This window comes from Heptranchias perlo, chromosome 30 (assembly GCF_035084215.1).
Source record: "Heptranchias perlo isolate sHepPer1 chromosome 30, sHepPer1.hap1, whole genome shotgun sequence".
NCBI classification, from domain to species: Eukaryota; Metazoa; Chordata; class Chondrichthyes; order Hexanchiformes; family Hexanchidae; genus Heptranchias; species Heptranchias perlo.
Window position 1 is genome coordinate 31,250,270 of NC_090354.1, and position 26,892 is coordinate 31,277,161.

General features: G+C 45.1%; 1 protein-coding gene across 1 annotated transcript in view; it reads right to left on the reverse strand.

Moving 5' to 3' along the window:
• LOC137300033 (potassium voltage-gated channel subfamily H member 6-like) overlaps positions 1-26,892 on the reverse strand; it is a 185,093-nt gene that overhangs the window by 134,925 nt on the left and 23,276 nt on the right. Inside the window, exon 2 of the mRNA XM_067969125.1 lies at positions 7,541-7,771. Within this exon, the coding sequence (XP_067825226.1) occupies positions 7,541-7,771 (231 nt within the window). The remainder of the gene's footprint in view (positions 1-7,540; positions 7,772-26,892) is intronic.

The following is a 26,892-nucleotide window of genomic DNA, read 5'->3' on the forward strand; positions in this document are numbered from 1 at the left end:
TGCAGGTTAATGAAGTGACTGTACGTTAATTATCTACAGACTGTATTTTACAGACAATTATGGATAGTTGAGCTGTGGGGACCTCGGCAGGTGTGGGGACCTCGGCAGGTGTGGGGACCTCGGCAGGTGTGGGGACCTCGGCAGGTGTGGGGACCTCGGCAGGTGTGCATCAATCCTGGAGGCAAAATGAGAAAATCTCATTTGAGATGAGCAAATAGTTCTTTGGACACATTGCAGTGCTTTGGTCTAACACAATTGTTTGTAGTATTTGAGACATTGGGGCCATTTTCGGAAAAGCTATTCTACGTCAGGGGAAAGCATGGAATTCCATGCTGGATGAAGTGCTTCATGGTCTTGGGAATGTTGACAAAAGTGGAGCTTCCATCCTGTACCAAAAAAGAAAACTCTCCAATACATATTTAAGAAAACCTGGGAGACATGGTAAATATGGAGTGAGCCTTTGCTCACTCGTAACATTCCCACCTCTGAGTCAGGTTATGGGTTCGAGACCCACTTCCAGACAGCCCCAGTGAAACCAGAGTTCTGGCCTCTGAATATTGGGTTGACACCTAGCGGGAAACTCGTGACCGATAGGGGCGGAGTGATGACCCGACCCGGCCCCCCGTCCCCCCCCGCCCCCCCCGCCGCGCCCCGCCCAACACTGCATCTAGCCAGTCCCCCCCTGGCCAGGTTAATGACCTGCCCAAATAAAAAGGGGCCTTTGATATAGAAACAACTCAAATGTGCTGCCAGGCATGGAAGAGAAGCAGCAATCAAGGTCGAAGTTGGCTCCCACCAAGTATATCTGAAGAGGAATTCCTTTGTCTCTGGGTCAGGAGAGTGACCAATACACAAACCTGTCCAGATACAGATACAGTTTTGAGGATGTGGCTAGCCCTTTTTAATTGGTGCCACTACTCAGAAACTAATTAGGTCAGAAGTTTGCTTTGAGGCTAGACAACCATACTTTGAAGGCAAATCCACAGACTTGGGGAAAAAACATGAAATTCAGTATCTCTAATGTCTAATCTGTCAGAAGATAATTAAAGGGGAAATTTTTCAGCGCATACCAGTGGCATGGTACTTTGACCTCTGCATATTGAGAAATTGTAGGTGCATTGTCCTCCAATAGATGGATGGACTTGGACAAGTTACCCCAATGTTTCAACATTCACACCTGTGATACAAAAGACTTCTTTTGGCATTGAGAACACTGCTCAACGTTAGTTCAGAATCAATTCACCCTAATTGACAGCTGGGCTCTGTGCAATAGACAGGAATTTCACACCACCCAAATATAACCAGCACATTGGGAAGTCAGCAGAAGTCTGTTTAATCTGAAAATCTTGCAGATTAATGGACTGTTAAGAAATATGTACTAAGAAGGATACATTAACCTCTTGTGGACTGATTCTACCTTTATTGTGGACTGATTCTATCTTTATTGTTTACTAAGTATTTGTATCATCAGTAATGCTGTGTTTTACTGCTTCTGTGTAATTATCTTATTTATAAATAAACTCACCACCAGTTCTGGCCTGAATTCAATACTGCCTTATGAAATGAACAGGAGAATGTGGCAGACACTTCATGTGATCCACGGTGCAATATACCATATTTAAGGAGCATCATTAATCTTATGCCATGCTATCTCACTCACGACATACATAAGGACGTAGATTTCTGTTCATAGGACACTCAGTCTGCTTATAGAAACTGCCTTTTCGCTGTGAATACAAATTAATAATGCTGGCAGAAAGCCTGAATCATAACAGTGATTGGGATAATAGGAACAGGAGTAGGCCATTCGGCCCCTCGAGCCTCTCTGCTATTCAATCAGATCATGGCTGATCTGTTCATGCTCCTTTGCTCCATATCCCTTGATACCCTTACCTAATAAAAATCTATCGATCTCAGTCTTGAAAGCTGCAATTGAGCCCCAGCAACCAGGGCTTTTTGGGAGAGAGTTTTCCAGATTTCCACCACCCTTTATTTGAAAAAGTGCTTCCTGATTTCCCTTCTGAACGGCCTAGCTCTAATTTTATTATGTCCCCTCGATCTTGATTCCCTCACCAGAGGGAATAGCTTCTCCGTATCAGCCCTATCGAATCCTTTCATCATTTTAAACACCTCGATTAGATCACCCCTTAATCTTCTATACTCAAAGGAACACAAGCTAAGTCTATGCAACCTTTTCTCCTAATTTAACCCTTTTAGCCCCAGTATATTCTGGTAAATCTGCACTTCACCTCTTCCAAGGCCAATATGTCCTTCCTGAGATGCATTGCCCAGAACTGAACGCAATACTCCAGATAGAATCTGACCAAGGCTCAGTGCAACTGAAGCATCACATCCTCCCCTCTGTTGTCCCATTAATATTGCTATCAATATTCTGATTGAGCAACACGATATTATATCCCCCCACCCCATGCTCCTCTATTGAAACATTTTGCTCATGCTTTAGTAACTAAGTCACTTTAGGATCCATGATGGTTACAGCACTAGCATTCTATAAATAAACAGTCTGCATATGATATTGGTCACAGAAGCAAGTTGATTCGAACTTCCCTCCACAAATTTCCTCTCCTGGGTACAGTAGTGTAGTGGTTATGTTACTGGACTAATAAACCAGAGGACGAGAGTTCAAATCCCACCATGGCAGTTTGAGAATTTGAATTCAGTTTTAAAAAATCTGGAAATAAAAAGCTGGTGTCAGTAAAAGTTACCAAGAAGCTGTCGGATTGTCGTAAAAAGGTTCACTAATTTCCTTTAGGGAGCGAAACCTGCTCCCTGAGGTCTAAACAGCCTTAGCTGGTCTGGGCCTACATGAGGCTCCAATCCCACACCAACACGTTTGACTTTTAATAGTCCTCTGGAGTGGGCTGGCAAGTATCAAACTACTTACAGTTTAATAAGGCAGCCCACCATTACCGTCTCAGGGTAACGAGGGATGGGCAATAAATGCCGGCCTTGCCAGCGACACCCACATCCCGGGAATGAATGTTTAAAAATTTGCTGACTCTGGTTGGGGTCCGGTTCTCTCTGTTATCTCACCCTAATGGGCATACTTCACTGATAGCCTATATTGTGAGCGTTAGCAGGCCGTTCCACTGTGGGTGACATCACAGCCGAGATCAATCTGGCCCTCCTTTATCTTTCGGGGTTTTTACTCCGTGCCAAAAATCCCTCCCGTAAGTGAACCCTCAGTCCCCACCACAGTCTACTGGTATACCCCCAACATCTGGTAACATAGCGAGCCCTGGAGCCAATCAGAAACTCTCGTCACGGTATTGAGTGTCCATGATATGCCCTGAGTCCTTCTTGTGATCTCCCTAACTTATGTAAGTAGTAGAATAAACATTATCAGACCATAGCTTAGGCTGCAACCTACAGAACAGGTATATTAATAACAGATAAGCAGTATTCGAGATAATACCTTGCTCACGGAACATTGAACTCATGTTCCTGCCTTGGATACAAAAATAATAAGCAAGAGTGACACTCTGCTAACACTAAACCTGAACTGATAACCGTGTGGTAACTTTATGTGGAGCTGAGGTATGACAAGATCTAGTAAGCAGAGACGGGGCTCCAAGATAGACCTCTGCCTGGGTATGGTGATGTCAAACAATGTCCTCCGTCCCCCTCCTCCGTGTCTCAGGATCACCCTGTGGAACCTCCTCCTTCCAGGAAAACCAGGTTACTTGAGTTCAAGTCTTTCATGGATTCCCATGACAAGAGAATCAAAAAGGCGTTTACACAAACAAATCCAGCCGTCACTTGCAGTTCGGGTCGCCAACTTTGGTTGGACATATTCCTGGAGGTGTCATCACATGACCTCCAACCTCCAACCACCCCGCCCCACATTCCTACCATTGGTCACTCAACATGTCCATCCACATGGTGCCCCGCCCCACACTCTTGCCATTGATTGCTGAACATGTTCATCCTCGCAGTGCCCCACCTACCTACAGCCAATCGGAAAGCGAACGGACTCTTCATTACCCGATTGGATGACTTCTGACTATCCGCTGAACAGCCTTTCTTCTCACCTCAGGTATTTTTGTTACTAATAACCAAAGTGTTCAAGGAATGTTTTAACGCCCCTATGTTTTTTCTCCCAGTTTGCTCACAGCAGTGTCCAGGAGATCAGTATTTAATTCCTGGAGACCCCAGGGCAAAGCTGGAGGGTTAGGACCCCACTCACAATAGGGCTAAAAGGCTTAAAGTCGGCCTCCCAGCCTGCCTGTCTACAGCCCAGCAGGGTGACAGGCTAACAATCATCCAGAATAATGTTAATGACCCTTCATCAGAACGTTAACTCTGTTTCTCTCTCCCACAGGTGCGGCCTGACTTGCAGAGTATTTCTAGCATTTTCTGTTTTTATTTCAGATTTCCAGCATCCGCAGTATTTTGCTTTTGATTCACCCAGAATAAGTGGCCTTGTGGAGATAGATATCAGGAAGTGCTTCGGGTGAGCACGGCACTAATGGCTTTGCAAGAAACAGGGATTAACAAATCAATTCCAACTCGTGGCATGGCCAACATATGAGGTCACCTGTGGACGGGATTTTCCTCATACACCAATTTCTAGCCATACCCACAGAATGTTAATTATATCTCCGCCTACAGTCGCAGTAACACAAATTTAAAGTGGCCAGCCACCTCACACAAATAGGTAATTAAAAAATATACACTGGAAAGTTTCTCAGGACTTCTCTGTATGAAACAGAAACTCCCTACCAACAGAAAATACCGTGTTAACACAAGACTCAGAGGGGGAGGAATTCAGGAGCTCCCAATTTTGGGCACTCCTGCCCGGCCCCCCCGGCACTCAGTAATTACCTTACGCACAAATATTGGGGCTTGGACCTCTTTAGATTGAAGATGGCGCTGAGGTAGGAGGCCACACAGGTAAGCGATGGGTGATTGTGGGGCGGGGTGGCTGTGAGGCGGTGGGGTTGGGGGATCGGGGGTTTGGAAGGTTGGGGGAGATCGCTATTAGAGGCCGGGGAGGAGGGACCTCGGAGATCGGGGCCAGGGCCTGGAGGTCGGAGGTGATGGATCTCGGGGGTGGCAGCGGCAGCGTTCAGGATGGTAACTGTGGTAAGTAACTTAACTCTTTTGAATGCAGGCGATGTTTAGGGTTGGTTTCCGACTGCGCCACCTACCTCAGGGCAAACCAATGTTGCAGCGGGGACCCGAAGCAGGCGTTAGGCCATTGACATAGACAAATAATGGGTCTAACGCCTGCCTCAGGTGTGGGTAAAGGACACCTCTTTTTGATCCTTACCCAATATGGCTGGCAGTGGCCTTCCTGCCTGCCATTTTGGGGCCTTAGGAAGTGGCCTAGCACCTGAAAAACGGGTGCGACGCGGCCCAATTTAACCCCCAGAACGTCTGTAGCCTTTGGTTTAAACATAACGTTAACAATCACACATTAAAAAAAGAAAGTCAGATCTTTAATCCTGGGTTCTGACTTGCAGCTAGAATGGCAATTACACTCTGATTGATCTCACACCACACAGGTACTTCCTTAAATTTTGCACCCCAAGGCCATGGAATGGGAGAGAACTGGAAAGTTCAAACTGGTAGAGCTGAAAAGAGGGGGTCCTCCAAGCATAGAGTTCAGCTGCATTGCATGGGGCAGCATAGAGGGAGCTTTGCACTGTATCAGAGTGTTTCGACGCTGAAATAGAGGGCAAAAAATAAAAGCATTCCACTTTGAGGACCGAGATGCTTCATCTTGACAAGCACTAATTTCACAAAGAATCCTGATTGAGGAAGGAAAGGAGATTTTTTAAATGATCAAAATTGGCAGCTCTCCCGTGGCATTGCTCATGGTTCACACTATTCTTTAAGGGCAGGAGGGTTACATCATGTGACGGACACTGTATTACTCTACTGCTAAAGTGTAGTGAAGGATTATCAAAGTCAGTTTTTATTGCTAATTTCTAAAGTTGGAGTTTTTCCAGATTTTATTTTTAGTGGGAGAAACCAGGAGCAAAAAGTAAACCCCAAAAATCCTGGGTAAATTTGGAGGAAGTCAGTAATAAAAACAAGTTTCACTTGAACATTGCTGAACTTTGAGATAACAAGCAAGGGACCAAAAAAAGGTATAGTCAAGTTAAATGATAACCCATAATTATTTATACAGTTAACAAACACCATTTTTATGGGGCCCATTATCAGATTCTCACTTAACCCCCAGATAGTTTGTTTTTAATTAAAAGTAAAATTGAAGAACCTGAGCCTGTTGTAGCTCCAGACACTTGACTCTCACTGTAATAGTGAGGTAATAAGTTATTTGGGAGATTATGCACAGTTAAACAATTGCATTCTCGCTTTTAGTAAACACTGCCTTGGTGTGTGACCTAAGGCAGCCTTTGATTAATGAGCTCAGTGTTCAGGGAATTATCAGTGTGGTAACTGTGTCAGTGCACTTCATCCCCAACTAGGAATGAAAAACTGCTGCAATATAAAGAATCTAGTCCTCGCCTCTAACGATGGTCCCTTCTAAACAAAATCCAATTGCAGGCCTTCATTACTTTCCTGCCAGAAATCAGACCCAGAGATGCCCGAGCATCCTATCAGTGTTATCAGCACAACATGTACAGCAAGTAACAGGCGTGCTGACATCATGGATATGATGCATGTAACATGTGCGCTGACATCACGGACGCGATGCATGTAACACGTGTGATGACATCACGGGCACGTTGCATGTAACACGTGTGCTGACATCACGGACGCATTGCATGTAACATGTGTGCGGACATCACGGACGCGATGCATGTAACACGTGTGCTGACATCACGGACGCATTGCATGTAACATGTGTGCGGACATCACGGATGCGATGCATGTAACACGTGTGATGACATCACGGGCACGTTGCATGTAACACGTGTGCTGACATCACGGACGCATTGCATGTAACACGTGTGATGACATCACGGACGCATTGCATGTAACATGTGTGCGGACATCACGGACGCGATGCATGTAACACGTGTGATGACATCACGAACGCGATGCATGTAACAGTGTGCTGACATCACGAACGCGATGCATGTAACACGTGTGCTGACATCACGGCTGCGATGCAGGTGTCTCTTCAAACCCGATTTCTGTTAAGAAAACACTGGGTAATTTTTCTCCCCCCTCAAACTTGAGAAGAAACTGGTTTTTACCAATTTACCACCTGAAAATAATGCAGAAATCTATTGGTGGAAAAAACCACTGTGATCCCAAAGTGTAGCTGCACCTGTGTCCCGCCGAGGTCACGCAATTTAATTGCCGTGGATTCTTTAGGCTAATCAGAGGCTGATTGCTTTTAGCAGATTAACAGGTCAATTAGAGGTCAGATTGCTTTCGTTCTCGATATAGAACTGAGCGAGCGAGTCGAGAGATTTGTCTTCAAGCACTGGCGATACGGCACGAAACCTAATGGTTGATTGAAGGAGCTGCCCACGATGCCCCCACATAGTCAACCCTTCCCACAGGACAATCACTCCATCCACAGCCCAAGTGCCCTTACCATCTTTCCTGTAGTACAGCAGCTCCACTTTCACCTCTTCTGATCCGAGCAGAGCTTGTGCCAGCTGTGCCATCGCACTCTCTGGTGTGGCCGGGCCAGTCAGGAAATCACAAGTGCCGGGTTTCTGCATGATCTCTACCCTGGAGTAGCCGAACATTTCGCAAAACCCATCGTTGCAGAAGATAATGGCACAATTTTTCATCTGAACATTGGTAATGAGGAATTTCCGATCTAGGAGGGAAAATACAAGAATTAAACTGAGCAGGCATCAAAGCAATCAACTCCTTCCCCATCCCTCGATTGTTTTGGAGTACTGCGTACTGAATGAGCCAGTGGATGTTATAATCTCACCCTCCATCTTTAAAATGATCGCTCCTAGAACGTGCAATGGTTTGTATTTACTTCAATATGTTTCGTGCAATGGATCCACAATTAATCAGCTATAATGGAGTCCTCTCGTCCCAGGAGATAATGGGAACTGGATTATCGAGAGTCCTTCTCTACTGACAGAGTGAGCTTTTAGCTTTTGATTGATCTGTTAAGTTACCTAATCAAGAGCAAACCATTTTCCAGTGTCTTCTATCCCTGGCACAATATCTTTTATAATTGTGTAAATAACTGAGAAAAAAGGAGGAAGGTGTTGTGAGGGAGAAGAGAATAAACAAAGTGCTGCTCTCTTAAACAAACCCAGCGTTGGAGCAGGAGTAAAAATGGTTTATATACTGTAAATAACTGAGAATAAGACTGTTCTAGAGAGGGGCTGAACCAGGTTAGTTGCACTTTAAGCAGGTTTTGTAAAGTGGTAGGTAAATGATGGGGCAGAACTCGCTCCCGAAATAACGGTGAGCTCAACAGCTCTCGGTCTTTAGTGGCGAATCGAAGGAGCCAATTCCCGTGTTTGCACATGTGCAGTAAAACACGGAGATCCAGAACTTGCTCCTAGTGGTTCACTGGAGATATGACAGCTTCGAATTAAAGGGCCGTCGCACACTGCAATCAGGCAAATCATTGAAAACGTGTAAACTTGCTCATCTGCCCAGCTGGAAAGTAATTAATTACGCCACCAAACAGGTACACTTAAAAATACCAGGTCTAAACTAACTTTTGACAACGCGGTAAATCGTAATGACTGCCAAACAACTAAAAATTAACTTTTAAAAATGTGGAGTCTCATATTACTCCTTATTTTAATAGTTTTTGGTCATTAAAAAAAATTAAATTAAAAAAATTATTTTAAAAAAATACTTTTCTCTTCTGTCTCTTTAATTTAATTATTTCTTTGGCTTTTTATATAAAACAAATTACATTTTTATTTACAATGACATCCAGAATAACTGACTTTAAATGAATGAAGTCTGCTTGCCCACTTGAGCAATGCAGCCTGAATCTGGGCGTGACTTCTCTTCCTGACAGATTTTGTGGGCGTGTCTTCTATTCTCACAGACTGTTCCGTGCGAGTCAACTCACGCTGCTCAGAGGCTGAGTTGATTTTGAACTTATAAAAAAAATTGTGCGCAATCAAGCAATTCGCAGGAGCTGTTGCCTTGCCAATCTGCTCAAGTTCTGGCCCATTATTTGCAGTATTACAGGATTGATAATGCATTCGGTGGAGTCTGTCGGCTGCTGTGATTTGGGCACTGGTGCCTTGTATAATGAAACATTGGGGCCTGAGGCCTACACCATGTCCAATGCACATTGTGCAGAGCAACATGACCAGGAATTGCTCTGAGTGCTTCAAGCCTGCACATGGACTATATGCGAGTTACATTAACAGGGCTCATTTTATTTACATTTGGACAACGTAAGAGAAGGTTGAGAGGTGATCTGATGGAGGTGTTTAAAATGTTACAAGGAGTTAGGAGAGAAAGTACTTTTTGTACAAAGGGCAGTGGAAATCTGAAATTCTCTCTCCCATAAGGCTGTGGATGCTGGGTTAATTGGTGCTCTCAAGATTGAGATCAATAGATTTTTGGGTAAGAGCATCAAGGGGTATGGAGCTAAGGCGGGTAAATGGAGTTGAGGTATAGATCAACCATGATCTAATTGGGTTCGATGGGCTGAATGGCTTGCTCCTGTTCCTACATTCTTTAAATGAACCTGGATAGTACTCCAGATGCTCAGCACCTAAAATGGGGGCCACAGGGGTAGTCCCTTCTGAGATTCTGGGTCCTTGGAGTGAGTTGCTGTGCTCCTCTGTTCACTTTTTAATATATTTTATCTTTCAGATGTTTTGCAACAATTCTACATACTGACAACTTCTTAAAAGTTGCACCCTATCTGTCCCACACCTTCCTAAGCATTTTACAATGTTGACGTTGTTCCCCCTTTAAGGGCTTCCAGCAGCCCTTTATAAAGGTGTTGCAGCCCAATAACATGTTCCTTGACCCATGGAGCTCCCACTGCTACATTCGCTACCTGCCCATTCACCTCCTCACACAGCAGCCCAGGGCCCCAGATAAAATGCTAGAATCTATTATAAAGGATGTGATAACAGGACACTTAGAAAATAGTAATAGGATTTGGCAAAGTCAACATGGATTTACAAAAAGGAAATCATGTTTGACAAACCTATTGGAGTTCTTTGAGGATGTAACTAGTAGAATAGATAAGGGGGAAACCAGCGGATGTGGTATATTTGGAGTCGTACAACACCAGGTTATAGTCCAACAGCTTTATTTGAAATCACAAGCTTTCGGAGCTTAGCTCCTTCGTCAGGTGAGTGAAGAAGGGTTTCCATAAAAGCATCGCATATATAGTCAGAGAACAATGTCTGGTGATTACAGATAATCTTTCCAGTTGCCCGTTATCACCCCTCGGCAGGGAGATAATTACAGCAATCAAAGGAGTGGATGGTGTTCAGACAGGTTTAGTCTGGGACACATTACATCCAAGAATACTGAATACACAAGGGGTCAGATAACAAAGACAGACAGACAGAGAGAGAGAGAATGACTAGTTGTATTAAAAACAGATAACTTTTTTTCGCTGGTGGGGTTACATGTAGCGTGACATGAACCCAAGATCCCGGTTGAGGCCGTCCTCATGGGTGCGGAACTTGGCTATCAATTTCTGCTCGACGATTTTGCGTTGTCGTGTGTCTCGAAGGCCGCCTTGGAGAACGCTTACCCGAAGATCGGAAGCTGAATGTCCCTGACTGCTGAAGTGTTCCCCCACTGGGAGGGAACCCTCCTGTCTGGCGATTGTTGCGCGGTGTCCATTCATCTGTTGTCGCAGTGTCTGCATGGTCTCGCCGATGTACCATGCTCCGGGGCATCCTTTCCTGCAACGTATGAGGTAGACAACGTTGGCCGAGTCACAGGAGTATGAACCATGTACCTGGTGGGTGGTGTCCTCTCGTGTGATGGTGGTATCTGTGTCGATGATCTAGCATGTCTTGCAGAGGTTGCCGTGTCAGGGTTGTGTGGTGTCATGGACGCTGTTCTCCTGAAAGCTGGGTAATTTGCTGCGAACGATGGTCTGTTTGAGGTTAGGTGGCTGTTTGAAAGCGAGTAGTGGAGGCGTGGGGATGGCCTTAGCGAGGTGTTTGTCATCATCGATGACATGTTGAAGGCTGTGAAGAACATGGCATAGTTTCTCCGCTCCAGGGAAGTACTGGACGACGAAGGGTACTCTGTTGGTTGTGTCCTGTGTTTGTCTTCTGAGGAGATCTATGCGATTTTTCGCTGTGGCCTGTTGGAACTGTCGATCGACGAGTCGAGCGTCATATCCCGTTCTTACGAGGGCGTCTTTCAGCGTCTGTAGGTGTCCATCGCGTTCCTCCTCGTCTGAGCAGATCCTGTGTATTCACAGGGCCTGTCCATAGGGGATGGCCTCTTCGACGTGACCCTAACCATGCTTTTATGGAAACCCTTCTTCACTCACCCGACGAAGGAACTAAGCTCCGAAAGCTTGTGATTTCAAATAAAACTGTTGGACTATAACCTGGTGTTTTATGACTCTGTACATTTGTCCACCCCAGTCCATCACCGGCATCTCCACATCGTGGTATATCTGAATTTTCAGAAGGCTTTCGATAAAGTCCCACACAGGACGTTGGTGAACAAAATTAGAGCACATGGAATTGGGGGTAATATACTGGCATGGATTGGGAATTGGTTAACAGACAGAAAACAGAGAGTAGGAATAAACGGGTCTTTTTCAGGTTGGCAGACTATGACTAGTGGGGTACCGCAGGGATCGGTGCTTGGGCCCCAGCTATTCACAATATATATCAATGATTTGGGTGAGGGGACCAAATGTGATATTTCCAAGTTTGCTGATGACACAAAACTCGGTGGGAATGTGAGTTGTGAGGAGGATGCAAGGAGGCCTCAAGGGGATATAAACAGGCTAAATGAGTGGGCAAGGACATGGCAGATGGAATATAATGTGGAAAAATGTGAAGTTATCCACTTTGGTAGGAAAAACAGAAATGCAGAGTATTTTTTAAATGATGAGAGATTGGGAAATGTTGATGTTCAAAGGGACCTGGGTGTCCTTGTACATGAGTCACTGAAAGCTAACATGCAGGTGCAGCAAGCAATTAGGAAGGCAAATGGTATGTTGGCCTTTATTACAAGAGGATTTGAGTACAGGAGTAAAGATGTCTTACAATTATAACCGCACCTGGAGTATTGTGTACAATTTTGGTCTCCTTACCTAAGAAAGGATATACTTGCCATAGAGGGAATGCAACAAAGATTCACCAGACTGATTCCTGGGATGGCGGGATTGTCGTATGAGGAGAGATTGAGTAGACTAGGCCTGTATCCTCTAGAGTTTAGAAGAATGAGAGGTGATCTCATTGGAACATACAAAATTCTTATAGGGCTCGTCAGGGTAGATGCAGGGAGGATGTTTCCCCTGGCTGGGGAGGCTAGAACCAGGGATCACAGTCTCAGAATAAGGGGTCAGCCATTTAGGACTGAGATGAGGAGAAATTTCTTCACTTAGAGGTGAATCTTTGGACTTCTCCATCCCAGAGGGCTGTGGAGGCTCAGTCATTGAGTACATTCAAAACAGAGATCCATAGATTTCTAGATATTAAAGGCATCAAGGGATATGGGGATAGTGCAGGAAAATTGAGGTAGAAGATCAGCCTCATTGACTGGCGGAGCAGGCTCGAGGGGCCGGATGGCCTACTCCTGCTCCTATTTCTTATGTTCTTATGACACTCATTCCATGTCAGTCAGCAGTGAGTATTCACTCTCACGATGCAGTCTCCTCCACGCTGGGGGAACCGACGCACATTAGGTCTTTGTTTTTGGCCAACACCCCCTTTCTGTCTGCAAGTGTGACCTCGATTTAACTGTTGCTTGCCACTTTATCTCAACCTCCCATTCCCCTCTGACCTCTCCGTCATTGAGGTGTCAGTGGGCAGCACTCTCACCTCCGAGTCAGAAGGTTGTAGGTTCAGGTCCCACTCCAGAGACTTGAGCACATAATCCAGGCTGACGCTCCAGTGCAGTACTGAGGGAGTGGTGCACAGTCGGAGGTGGCCTCTTTAGGATGAGATATTAAACCAAGGCCCTCTCTGCCCTCTTGGGTGGACAGAAAAGATCCCATGGCCCTATTTCAAAGAAGAGCAGGGGAGTTCTCCCCGGTGCCCTGGCCAATATTTATCCCTCAACCAACACCTAAAACAGTTTATTTGGTCATTATCTCATTGCTGTTTGTGGGATCTTCCTGTGCGCAAATTAGCTGCTGCGTTTCCTACATTACAACAATGACTACACTTCAAAAGTACTTCATTGGCTGTAAAGCGCTTTGGGACGTCCTGTGGTCGTGAAAGGCGCTATATAAATGCAATCTTTTCCTTTAATGGTGGTGATATGTGCAGCTTAAGTTGCAACGAGCTCCAATGGCCTACTGCATTCTCAACATCAGAGTACTATGATCAGGGCTGCTCTTCAGTTGTCAGCTTTTCACGGTTGGCACCAAGGGGTAGAGATGGAGAGGGGGCAAAATCAGGGGGTCAAGATTAATTGAGACCAAGCAGACTCCTTGGGTCACAGAGCAGGAAAATCTACAAGACATCAGAAGATATTTATCACAATGCACAAGACAGCAATACCTCCTGAGATACAGCAGTGAGCTGAATAGTGTCATAGAATCATGTAATGGTTACATCACAGAAGGAGGCCATTTGGCCCATCGAGCCCCTGCAGGCGCTTTTTAAGAGCAATCCAGTTAGTCCCATTCTCCCGCTCTTTCCCCGTAGACCTGCAAATTTTTTCCCTTCAAGTGTTTATCCAATTCCTTTCTAAAAGCCACAATTGAATCTGCCTCCACCACCCTTTCAGGCAGCGCATTCCAGATCATAGCCACTCGCTGCGTAAAAAAGTTTTTTCTCATGTCACATTTGGTTCTTTTGCCAATCACCTTAAATCTGTGTCCTCTGGTTCTCGACCCTTCCGCCAATGGGAACAGTTTCTCTCTATTTACTTTATCTAAACCCTTCAAGATTTTGAACACCTCTATCAAATCTCCTCTCAACCTTCTCTGCTCTAAGGAGAACAACTCCAGTTTCTCCAGTCTATCCACATAACTGAAGTCCCTCATCCCTAAAATCATTCTAGTAAATCTTTTCTACACCCTTCACATCCTTCCTAAAGTGTGGTGCCCAGAATTGGACACAATATTCCAGTTGTGGCCGAACCAGTGTTTTATAAAGGTTCAACATAACTTCCTTGCTTTTGTACTCTATGCCTCTATTTATAAAGCCCAGGATCCCGTATGCTTTTTTAACCGCTTCCTCAGCCTGTCCTGCCACCTTCAAAGATTTGTGTATGTGCACCCCAAGGTCTCTCTGTTCCTGCACCCCCTTTATTTTATATTGCCTCTCCTCGTTCTTCCTGCCAATGTGTATCACTTTGCAGTTCTCGTCATTAAATTTCATCTGCCACGTGTCCGCCCATTCCAACAGCCTGTCGATATCCTCTTGACAGCTCGTTGTAAAAAAAATGAAAGGCATTATCAAAATTTACCAATAAGATATCTGATGAGTGTGTTTTCTAAATAGTGAGGTCGATGAGTGGATGCCAAGTGATGAATTTGATCTGATTTACTTGTCCATGGGAACGAACTATCTGAGGTTGGATGCTGTTGTTGCAGGACTATCACAAGCATGTGACCTTAAGGTGGTAATAAAGACAACACACAGGAAAGGAGGTGATGTAACCCTGTCCGTCAGAGATACCTGGAAGGGTCAAGGATTTGACCCTTAGGAGGTGGACATTTACCTAATGAGCTACTCTGGCTGATTATCTTTAAGCGAAAGTAAAAGTTAACACAAGGGGAATGTAACAGAAGGATGAATTCGTCAAGGGTAAACATGAGAGACCCAGAGTTTTATTCGTTCATGGGATGTGGGCATCACTGGCAAGGCCAGCATTTATTGCCCATCCCTTTAGTAGATTTGTTATTGACATGTCCAATCACTTTGGAGCAGCAATTAACAAAACAAATAGAATACTGAGCCCCATGAAAGTCAGCACGGATTTGTTTGACGAACTTGATTGAGTTCTTTGATGAAGTAATGGAGAGGGTTGATGAGGGTAGTGCGGTTGATGTTTTGTATATGGACTTTCAAAAGGCATTTGATAAAGTACCACATAATAGACTTGTATTCAAAATTAAAGGGTTAAAGGGACAGTGGCAGTGTGGATACAAAATTGGCTACAGGACAGAGAGCAGAGAGTTGTGGTGAACGGTTGTTTTTCAGACTGGAGGGAAGTATACAGTGGTGTTCCCCAGAGGTCAGTATTAGGACCACTGCTCTTTTTGATATATATTAATGACCTGGATTTGGTATAGAGGGTATAATTTCAAAGTTTGCAGATGACAGGAAACTTGGAAATGTAGTAAACAATGCGGAGCTTAGTAACAAACTTCAGGAGGACAGACAGACTGGTGAAATGGGCAGATACATGGCACATGAAATTTAACGCAGAGAAGTGTGAAGTGATACATTTTGGTAGGAAGGATAAGAAAAGGCAATATAAACTAAATGGTACAATTTTAAAAGGGGTGCAGGAAGAGAGAGACCTGGGGATGCACACACACAAATCTTTGAAGGTGGCAGTTCAAGTTGGGAAGGCTGTTAAAAAAGTATATGGGATCCTGGGCTTTATCAATAGAGGCATAGAATACAAAAGCAAGGAAATTATGCTAAACCTTTATAAAACACTGGTTAGGCCTCAGCTGGAGTATTGTGTTCAATTCTGGGCACCACACTTTAGGAAGGATGTGAAGGCCTTAGAGAGAGGATGCAGAAGAGATTTACAAGATGGTACCAGGGATGAGGGACTTCAGTTATGTGGAGAGACTGGAGAATCTGTGTTGGCTCTCCTTAGAACAGAGAAGTTTAAGGGGAGATTTGATAGACAGGTTTAAAATCATGAACGGTTTTGATAGAGTAAACAAGGAGTAACCACTTCCAGTGGCAGAAGGGTTGGTAACCAGAGGACACTGATTTAAGGCGATAGGCAAGAGCCAGAGGCGACACGAGGAAACATTTTTAAAAAAAACACAGCGAGTTGTTATGATCTGAAATGCACTGCCTGAAAGGGAGGTGGAAGCAGATTCAATAATAACTTTCAAAAGGGAATTGGATAAATACTTGAAGGGAAAACATTTGCAGGGCTACGGGGAAAGAGCAGGGGAGTGGGACTAATTAAACAGCTCTTTCAAAGAGCTGGCACAGGCACGATAGGCCGAATGGCCTCCTCCTGTGCTGTACCTACTATGATATAGTCAAATCAGTGGCGGACAAGTCAGAGGAAGTTATGCTTAGACCACATGGTGCTCTGGTCAGGTCTCACCGAGTCCTGCAGCCAGTTCTGCTCACCGAAACACAAGGGAGACCTTCAGGTGACACGGAGAAGAGCCAATAGGCTAATCCCAGTATCAGAGGAACTGAGTTATGAGGAAAGTCTAAAGAAACTTGTGTGGCCATTTTAACCAAACCTGCCCAGGGACTTGGGGAAGGGTGGGAGGGGGAAAAATGTGACCACGACACAATCAGATCGCCCCCAGATCAGTAAGTAAAATTGACAGGAGTGGGGGGAAGGGAGTGTAAAACGTACGTCTGATCAGATTGTGTCAATTTCCCAGTCGTCGAGTTGGATTAAAATTTCCACCTTGGGCTTTTCAGCCTTAATGGGAGCCTTCTGAGAAGTCAGTCTATAGAGGTATAGCAGGTCGTGAACAATACTGAAAATGGAACACTAGTTCAACCTGAACTCTGAGAGGAGGCTAAGAGACAAGTTCAAACCAATAAAAGGACAAATTTAGGACTGAATTCAGGAAGTATTTCACATGAAGGGTGAAGAACACATGGAATGGACTCCAGGTACAGTAATAGAGGCAAAAACAATTATAGTTAGATTTTGGGCTGGGATGCTGTAGGGTCTCAGTGGATGAGGTGGAGATGCCAGTGATGGACTGGGGTTGACAATTGTAAACAATTGTTTACAATGGATGAGATAAGATGGGCTGAGTAGTATCTGTGTATCTTATGAAAGACCGAGGAAGGTAAGGAGCTCCACAGTTTGAGGTCTTGGAAGAGAATGAGTTAGAGCAGGTGCGATCTGGATTTCAGCACAGTGAGGAGGAAGACTTTATGGAATGGAGTATTTACAGCTTAGGAGGAATGGGAGAGAAACATTCACAGGGCATGGATCATGGGAATATCAATAAGAAACTGAAGTCTAAATGAATGGGAATCATGATCTGAAACAGCTGCTCAGTAAGACCAGGTGTCCACACAGGCCATGAACTGTTTCAATACACGTCAATGGCTGGTACAAGAAGTGAAGGGCAGTCGTGCTGATCTGAAGGATGACACTGATCTCTTCAATCATCTCCCGGCCCTCACTTGCCTGGCACAACACAGACTGAACTCATCACTAATCATCAACTTGCTCTGGTGCAAGAGGGTCTTGATCGAATTGATGGCTTCTAGGTTTTTTTTTTGCAGTTCTACACGCACTGACAGATCTTCGGTCAGAACCGCAACACAGCCAAAATGGGCTAGGATCTGTCGTAAAGCGATGGCCTTGACTCCTGCTAGATTCATAGCCCATGAACCTTGGATTTTAGAGCAAGTCCAATACCATATCAAAGTGAGCACCAACTCAGAAATTCAGGGCCCAAGGTCTTTTATTGTTTATTTTATTTATTCTCTGGATTTGGACGTCACCGGCAAGGCCGCCATTTATTTCCCATCGCTCGTCGTCCATGTTTGACGCAACTGAGTGGCTTGCTGGTCCATTTCAAAGGGCAGTTATGAGTCAACCATTTTGGTGTGGGACTGGAGTCACGTGTCGGCCAGACCGGGTAAGGACGGCAGGTTTCCTTCCCTAAAGGATGGGGTAGAAATTGCTCTGGGCAGCGATCCAACACTCCTCGCCGCTCCATAGATCTATACTAGCCCACTAACTTACCGCGGTCTTTTTGTTGACCGCTTCCTCGCGGAGAAGAGCATCGGTTCAGGTGAAGCTAGGACCCTGGGGGAAGCGAGTGGGTCACTCTCTCCCCTCCACCAATCAGATCGCAGCATTTTTGACAGCTGCCACTGCAGGCTTGGAACGTTAAAGCAGGAAGTGAAAGGCACAACATTAAAATCAATGTAAAAACAGTTATAGACAGCGTAAAGAGGGTTAAAAATAATTGAATTAAATAAGAAACAGAAGTAAAAAAAAAATTTTTTAATTTTAAATTTTTTTTAATGACTAAAATTTAAAAGGAGTAACGAGACTCCACGTTTTTAAAAGTTAATTTTTAGTTGTTTGGCAGTTGTTAAGACTTACCGTGCTGTTAGAACTTAGTTTAGACCTGGTATTTTTAAGTGTACCTGGTGATGTAATTAGTTACTTTCCAGCTGGGCAGATAAGCAAGTTTGCATTTTTTCAGTAATTTCTCTGATTGCAGCGTGCGATGGCCCTTTAATTCAATTGTAAACAATTTTACAACACCAAGTTATAGTCCAGCAATTTTATTTTAAATTCACAAGCTTTCGGAGATTTTCTCCTTCCTCAGGCAAATGTTTCAAGATCTCCTTGAAGCCTACGCATTTATACATATTGAACAATAATAAATGGTGTTTACAGACTGCCTCTGCAACTGCCCGTTGCCAAGGCAATCACCGTGTTCAGACAGAGAGGTGTTACCTGCAGAACCTCCGAATACACATTCAATAAAAAAACAAACAGAGAAAAAAAAACAGAGAAAAAAAAACACAGAGAGAGGCAGAAACATCCGGAAGGCAGAGAGAGCCAGCAAATGACCCATTATATTAAAAACAGATAACATTTGTTCGCTGGTGGGGTAACGTGTAGCGTGACATGAACCCAAGATCCCGGTTGAGGCCGTCCTCATGGGTGCGGAACTTGGCTATCAATTTCTGCTCGACGATTTTGCGTTGTCGTGTGTCAAAGCTGTCATATCGCCGGCAAACCACTAGGAACAAGTTCCGGATTTCCCTGTTTCATTGTGCACATGGAACGCCAGAACCTGCTCCTCCATTTCGCCACTAATAACGGAGAGCGCTGTTGAGCTCACCGTTATTTCGGGAGTGATTTCTGCCCGGACATTAATGAACCAGTTGGGTTTTTATAACAATTCAACAGCTTCATGGTCAGAGACCAACTTTTTATTTCAGGATTAAACTGAATTCAAATTTTCAAACTGCCATAGTGGGATTTGAACTCATGCTTTCTGGATTACTAGTTCAGTAACATTACTACACTACCGCACCCTGATAATGTGACTCATGCATTATCTGGGACCTAAGCTTTAACTAGAGTGGAGAGTGATGGATATGAGGTTTCAGTTTTCATTCTGATCATGTCTATACATTGAGATTTCTGTAGGAAAGTGGATGTCATTTTAAATCTTGGTTACAGTCACAGTGGAGCATTTGGCTCAAAATACACAAGCTACTGCAGAGAGATCTGTGGCTTTAGTTCTTATTTGAATGGTCAGGATATTCATTCCATGCAAATACATTTCATTTGCAACTCATTAAAATCAGGCATTCTTCCGTTGAAAATTATTCAGTGTTGCAGCTAGCTTTGTTTTGTCAATGGCCCTTTAAGACTACATGAATTTACACCGAGGTGACGAAGGGATTGGTCACCGATACCCATCAGGCGGTTATGCCAAGCACCCTGTGGGCATTATCTTCCAAATCCCTGCCCGGAAATGGGTGGTCCAGAGCTGAATACGGAGAGGGTGGTCTATCACCAACTCTCCGCTCTGACAACTGCCCACTGACACTACTCTCCCTCCCTCCCTCCCTCACTGCCATCAATGTCGACCACCTATCCCGTCGGGCGTGAATGATGGCGAGGGGGTTGTGGCTTGGGACTCTAGCTGATTTCTCTCCATTCCCGCCCCCAACGGAGGGGGCGGCCAGAAGAAAGGAGGGGTTCGGGGGACTGTGTGAGCAGGAGGAAGGATCATTTGGCGGAAAGGGCGGAGAACTGGGATATTCTTCCTACTCCCAACCAGTCCAACTGCCAGTTCATCACCGTCTGGGCTCATTCAGAGCTAATGGCAGGTTTCCAGTCCAAGACTTTCAGGGGCTCCTGCTCCCTTTAAAATGGGCCCCTCCCATTTCAGATGTGGGAGCGAGTGCCCCCCTGCAGCATCATGACGATCTCCTCCCCGGCAGCGGCAGACTCCCATTAAAGGGTGGAGCGATCACAGTGAGGTCACCCTGCATATGTAATTGACCCCGACCTGTTAAAATGGGTTGCGGTGGGGCCAGACTGACGGGCAGAAGTCCCATCCAAGTCCATAGCCAGCGAGCAGTCCCACCCTTAGGGAAAACCCATGTCTTTTGGCAGCTTTATTTGATTTCTGCAAGAATTCTTTTTGATTTCCTTTGTTCCTGGATGAACTTCAAAGGATATCAGGGGCATGATTCAGGGGGCATGTGGCCAGTTGACTGGGGTTAAGGCCATCAAGAGAGGCAGGAATAAAGTTATTGTTAAAGAAAGTACTCGCATTTATATAACACCCTTCACACAGGAACATTCGGAACAGGAGGAGGCCATTCAGCCCCTCGAGCCTGTTCCACCGTTCAATTAGATCATGGCTGATCTGTGTCTCAACTCCATTTACCCGCCTTTGATATCCCTTGATTCTCTTACCGAACAAAAATTCATCAGTCTCAGTCTTGAAAGCTTCAATTGTCCTCACATCACAGCCTTTCGGGGAAGAGAATTCCAAATTTCCACTACCTCAATTAAATACTTTTGAAGTGTAGTCATTGTTCAAGTGTAGGAAATACAGCAACCAATTTGTACACAGCAAGATCCCACAAACCACAATGAGATAAACGACCAGTTAATCTGTTTTAGTGGTGTTGGTTGAGGGATAAATATTGGCCAGGACACCGGGGAGAACACCCCTGCTCTTTTTCCAAATAGGGCCATGGGGTCTTTTACGCCCACCTGAACAGGCAGATGGGACCTCGGTTTCATGCCTTATCTGAAAGACAGCACCTCTGACAGTGCAGCACTCCCTCAGTACTGCACTGGGGTGACAGTCTCAAGTGCTGGAGTGGGGCTTGATGCCACAACCTCCTGACTCAGAAGCGAGAGTGCTACCACTGAGCCACGGCTGACACCATCACATCTGATCACATCCTCAGGACCTCCCAAAGTGCTTTACAGCTAATGTATTACTTTTGAAGTGCAGTAATTATTGTGTACACAAATGCAGCAACCAATGTGTGCACAGAAAGATACCAGAAAAGACAATGAGAGGATTGCTCAGTTAATCCTCTCAGTGTTGGTTGAGAGGGGAATGTTGGCTAGGACACCATGAGATCTCCTTGCTTTTCTTCAAAAATTGCCGTGAAATCTTTGGCCTCATCTAAACAGGCCTTGGTTTCACCTCTTGTCTTTAAGGCGGCACTTGTAACAATACTGTACTCCCTCAGTACGGCACTACAGTCCTGGAGTGGGACTTAAACCCCAACCTTCTAACTCAGAAGCAAGAGTGCCACCAGCTGAGCCAAACTGACATTTAAGGGACCCGACCTTTTCCATCTTTTCCTAAGAGTATTAGCACAGGGTCTAGTTTATTACTTTCTATATGCGAGGAGTAATATATATGTTCTATGCATTACTGTATCATCCTCGTTACTGCTCACTTCTTATAATAAATTTGTTTGGTCATTTATATTGGATAGTGTTTATTCCACAGTTTTTGAAGTCAAACAGGTCACGAGAGGGTCATGACCTAACCAGTAAGATGAATGCCAGGACAAAGGTCCTGTGAAGCCTGGGTTCACTGCAATACGCAGGTATTAGACTACAAACGTACACACACTGGCTCATAGTGAAGCTTTGCTTACAGGAGTGGTTTCTGACACAGAATACAAGTGATATAACTGAGTAAAGATCCCATAACATAACCAGATTCATTCCTGGGACAATGAGCGAATGGGGCCTCCCATCGGGAGCACAGTTGGATGGGTGTTCAGAGAGAAGGTCAATGGGTAAAGGTTTGCTGTCAGTGCCTGGAGTCAATCACTGGAAAAAAAAATACAAAACCAGTTCAGACCTCAGTCCACAGCCCTCTGAGCAGACACTTTTAGATTGGGGAATTCTCAAGGATTCAAACAGTTTCAAAGTTTAAGCCTTTAAAAGACGACCCGGGTCGTTTAGTCAGAGGCAAGACGAAAGACTAACAGGCTGGAATGCACACAGAGCGTCAGGACTCTTTACACAGTATGTTTCCTTTATAAGGAGTGGTATTTGCCCTCTAAGACACCACACCTGGAGTACTGTGTACAGTTTTGGTCTCCTTATCTAAGGAAGGATATACTTGCCTTAGAGGCGGTGTAACGAAAGTTCACTAGATTAATTCCTGGGATGAGAAAGTTGTCCTGTGAGGAGAGATCGAGTAGAATGGGCCTTTACTCTCTGGAGTTTAGATGAGAGGTGATCTCATTGAAACATGAGATTCTGAAAGGGATTGACGGTAAATGCTGAGAGGATGTTTTCCCTGGCTGGAGAGTCTAAAACTAGGGGGCATAGTCTCAGGATAAGGGGTCAGATATTTAGGACCGAGATGGAGGAATTTCTTCACTCATAGGGTTGTGAATATTTGGAATTCTCACTCAGAGGGCTGTGGATGCTCAGTCGTCGAGTATATTCAGGGCTGTAATGGATAGATTTTTGGACACTAAGGGAATCAAGGGATATGGGGATCGGGCGGGAAAGTGGAGTTGAGGTCGAAGATCAGCCATATATGATATGATTGAATGACGGAGCAGGCTCGAGGGGCCGTGTGGTCTACTCCTGCTCCTATTTCTTATAAGGGGCTGTCTTTGCCCTCTATTGGTGAGACATTGGTTACCCTCCAGCTTTTAGGATCGTCTGGACACCAGACACAATCACAAGTTATAGGACGCAAGCACTTGTCTCCTTCAAGGGTAGAAAGTCTGATTGGTGGAGGTGATGTATGAACATTTTGCGCTCGCCCTACCATGCACTGTTACACAGGTGTGAAGTCGTTTAAAATAAAACGGGTTAAGCGCCTGTACGTGAGGTTGACCCTGACATTGTTTAAATGCAGCACAGCCCCCAGTCCAAGCACTCGGGTCCTGGAAAAGGAAGATCAGAAAACTCCATCTCATTGCTGCCTTATTGCCCAGTGGGTCTGTTTGCCCGTGAGCATCACTGCTGCTGGGGAGCAGACACCATCGCTCGAAGAGTGCCGGCTTTTGTAACCTGCAGCTCTTGTACACCACGGGCTCTCCTGGTGGCTCGATAGGCAAGTGTGTGCCACCCGCCATTGGTACTGAGCCATACAGGCCAGAATGTGCCTGTCTGGGTCTCTGGTCTGTGCTACGTTAGCCGGTCTCATCTGCAATTACCCTCAGTGTCCCCAAGGTGGTTGCCATTGGGGGAAGGGGGGGGAATAGAAATCAGCCAGGGTTCCTGCTCCTGATCACTGTCCAGATATTACTACTGGAAAATGTTTGCTTCTGTGCACAATGGGTGAGGATGGGATTGGATTCGGCTGTGATGTATCCGATAGTTGAATAGCTGTCACATGAAGGTTCACTGTTTGGGATTAACATGGAGAGTGACCGCTCGGGTGATGCATTGGAAGTCGGGCAGTGCCTATAAAACTGTCGCCTGCAAGAGTCATCACTGCAGGGAAACAAAGTACACAGAAATATATTCAGTGTTGCATCCTTCTGTGCTTGTTTAATATCACTGTGTCAGCAGCAGTATTCTCACCTCTGAGTCAGATGCTTGTAGGTTCAAGTCCCACTAGCACACTAAGCACTGCTCACAGTGCGGTCTCCTCCGCCGTGGGAAGACGCAATGCAGATTGGGAGGTGCTGTCTTTCGGATGGGACGTTAAACCGAGGCCCGTCTGCTCTCTCAGGTGGATGCAAGAGATCCCACACCACTATTCGAAGATGAGCAGGGGAGTTCTCCTGGTATCCTGGCCAATATTTATCCCTCAATTAACATCACTAAAACAGATTATCTGGTCATTATCTCATTGCTGTTTGTGGGACCTTGCTGTGGGCAAATTGGCTGCTGCGTTTCCTACATTACAAAACTTCAAAAGTACTTAATCAGCTGTAAAGCGCTTTGGGATGTCCCAAGGTCATGAAAGGCACGAGATAAATGCAAGTCTGTATTTCTTTCAATAAAGTATTGATAAAAATGGTGGCGAAAATATATCCCAGTTATTTTTGACTCAATTAACGTTGACAGAGTGTTTCCAAAGGTGTAGCTTGTTCATTAGTTGCAGCATTCAGGGGCTCCTTAACCTGCACCATAGTGCCATGGAAACCATAAGCTGAAGCCCAAAGGCTGCTCCTCACACACACTACTCCCTGTCACTGTTATTGTGCACTTTCACACTTCAATCCATTAGGTGAGAGGGTCTTATATCAATGGTCATTTCTCCACTAAACCCAGCAGCGATCAAGCGACTCAGGGCACTGAGTGCAGGGGCTAATACAGGGTCACAGTCAGTGTGGAGCCAGGGACATTAATGATCCCCATACTTATGCAGAAAACAGTCCAGCAGTTTAATGAGGTCCAGCCCGATTACAATATGGGATTTGGTCGTAACAACTGGCAAAAGAAATGCCACTAAATGTTTGGTTTGAATATTGTCTAGTAGTGTTTGTACGAGAGAGAGAGAGAGAGAGAGAGAGAGAGAATTTGCATTCCTTATCACATGCTCAGGATGTCTTAAAGCACTTCAGACAACAGATTATTTATGAAGTGTCACTGTTGTAGGAACAATTTGTTCCACACGAGATGAATGATCATGTTTCTTTTTGGTTTAAATTATGACGTACATTTTGTTCCCTCTCATGTTTTAGTGCCCCCTTGTGAGGTCACCCTGTACCAATCTCTGAGCGAGAGCTATTCCTGTTAACTTTGTCACTGGCCTCTGTCTGGTCCCCATTTTGATGCCATGTTTTGTAATCTTCAAAAGGTGTGAAGGTTTGTGCTGGGGAATGGGCACAATTGTCAATTTACTGCCAAGTTGGGGCAGTTTTTTCTGGCCGTACACACTAGGACCTGAGTTGAGATATCCAAACTCATTTCTCATGGGACCCTTGCAACCAGAAGAGAGGGGAGACTTTGAACGCGAGTCGGATCTAAACAAAGGTCTCAGAGGTGAGAGGTCAGCCCTACCCAGCCTCCCACAAGAATTCAACAACAACTTGCATTTATATAGCGCCATTAATGTAGTAAAACGTCCCAAGGCGCTTCACAGGAGCGATTATCAAACAAAATGTGACACCGAGCCACATAAGGAGATATTAGGACAGGTGATCAAAAGCTTGGTTAAAGAGGTAGGTTTGAAGGAGCGTCTTAAAAGGAGGAGGGAGAGGCAGACACATTTAGGGAGGGAATTCCAGAGCTTAGGGCCTAGGCAGCTGAAGGCACGACAGCCAATGGTGGAGCGATGAAAATAAAGGATGCGCAAGAGGCAAGAATTGGAGGAGCGCAGAGATCTCGGAGGGTTGTAGGGCATTATAGAGATAGGATGGGGCGAGGCCACGGAGGGAGTTTAAAAAATCGAGGCGTTGCTGGACCGGGAGCCAATGTAATTCAAAAGTTCATCAGTGCCAAGGAGCAGGGTCAGTGACGGAATCACGGACATTCTCTCCTGGTCAGTTCCTTCGGCGACCATGGGTCTCAGAGATGGAGGCGCGAGTTGTCAAGTTATCAGAATATAAATGATATTCTCAGGGCTGAGACTGCAGTAGCTCCCGCAGACTGAGTGCAGGAAGAATCATAGAATCATACAGCACAGGAGGCGGCCGTTCGGCCCATCGCGCCTGTGCCAGCTCTTTGAAAGAGGTGTCCAATTAGAGCAGTGGAATGGGACTTTCTCCATAGCCCTGCAAATTTCTCCTTTTCAAGTTAGATATCCAAATCCCTTTTGAAAGTTACTTTTGAGTCTGCTTCCATCACCCTTTTAGGCAGTGCATTCCAGACCATAACAGCTCGCTGCTTAAAAAAATATTATCTTCAATCCCCCCCTGGATTTTTTGCCAGTTATGTTTATTTCTGTGTCCTCTGGTTACTGACCTTCCTGCCAGTGGAAACAGTATAGATAGGGAGAAACTATCAAAACTCCATATCATTTTGATCCTCTACTAAATCCCTCCTTCATCTTCTCTGCTCGAAGGGAAAGAATTGCAAGTCTAAGCTCCTGTAACGTATTCAGTGCTCTGTATACCACAGGGGATATATATAGTGCTTGGTATAGTGATGAAATGTACATTAACTATGAGAGCCAATGTCACTACAGAACAGGATCACCTAACACCCCCCTCACCATCACTGTTAACCCCCTCACACCAACACACTCGAGCGTGCCCACCACAGAACATGGTTGGTACATTTGACCCAATAAAAGAACAGATGGGCATTGGACCACATGCCAGATGGGTTGACTCGCACTTTTTCTTTTAAATGCAGTGGTCAAACTGATTTGATTAAAAGAGTTACTGAGGATCCAAACCCTGAAACTGGACGGGTGGTAGTCGATATCAATCAATATCATGTAAACAAAGAAGAAAGACCATATCTACAACCAAGGGTCAGCCTATCAAGCCCAAATGCCAGCTTCATAAAAACATAATTAAATAGGAGCAGCAGTAGGCCATACGGCCCCTCGAGCCTGCTCCGCCATTCAATCAGATCATGGCTGATCTTCGACCTCAACTCCACTTTCCCACCTGATCCCCATATCCCTTAATTCCCCTAGAGTCCAAAAATCTATCAATCTCAGCCTTGAATATACTCCATGACTGAGCATCCACAGCCCTCTGGCGTAGAGAA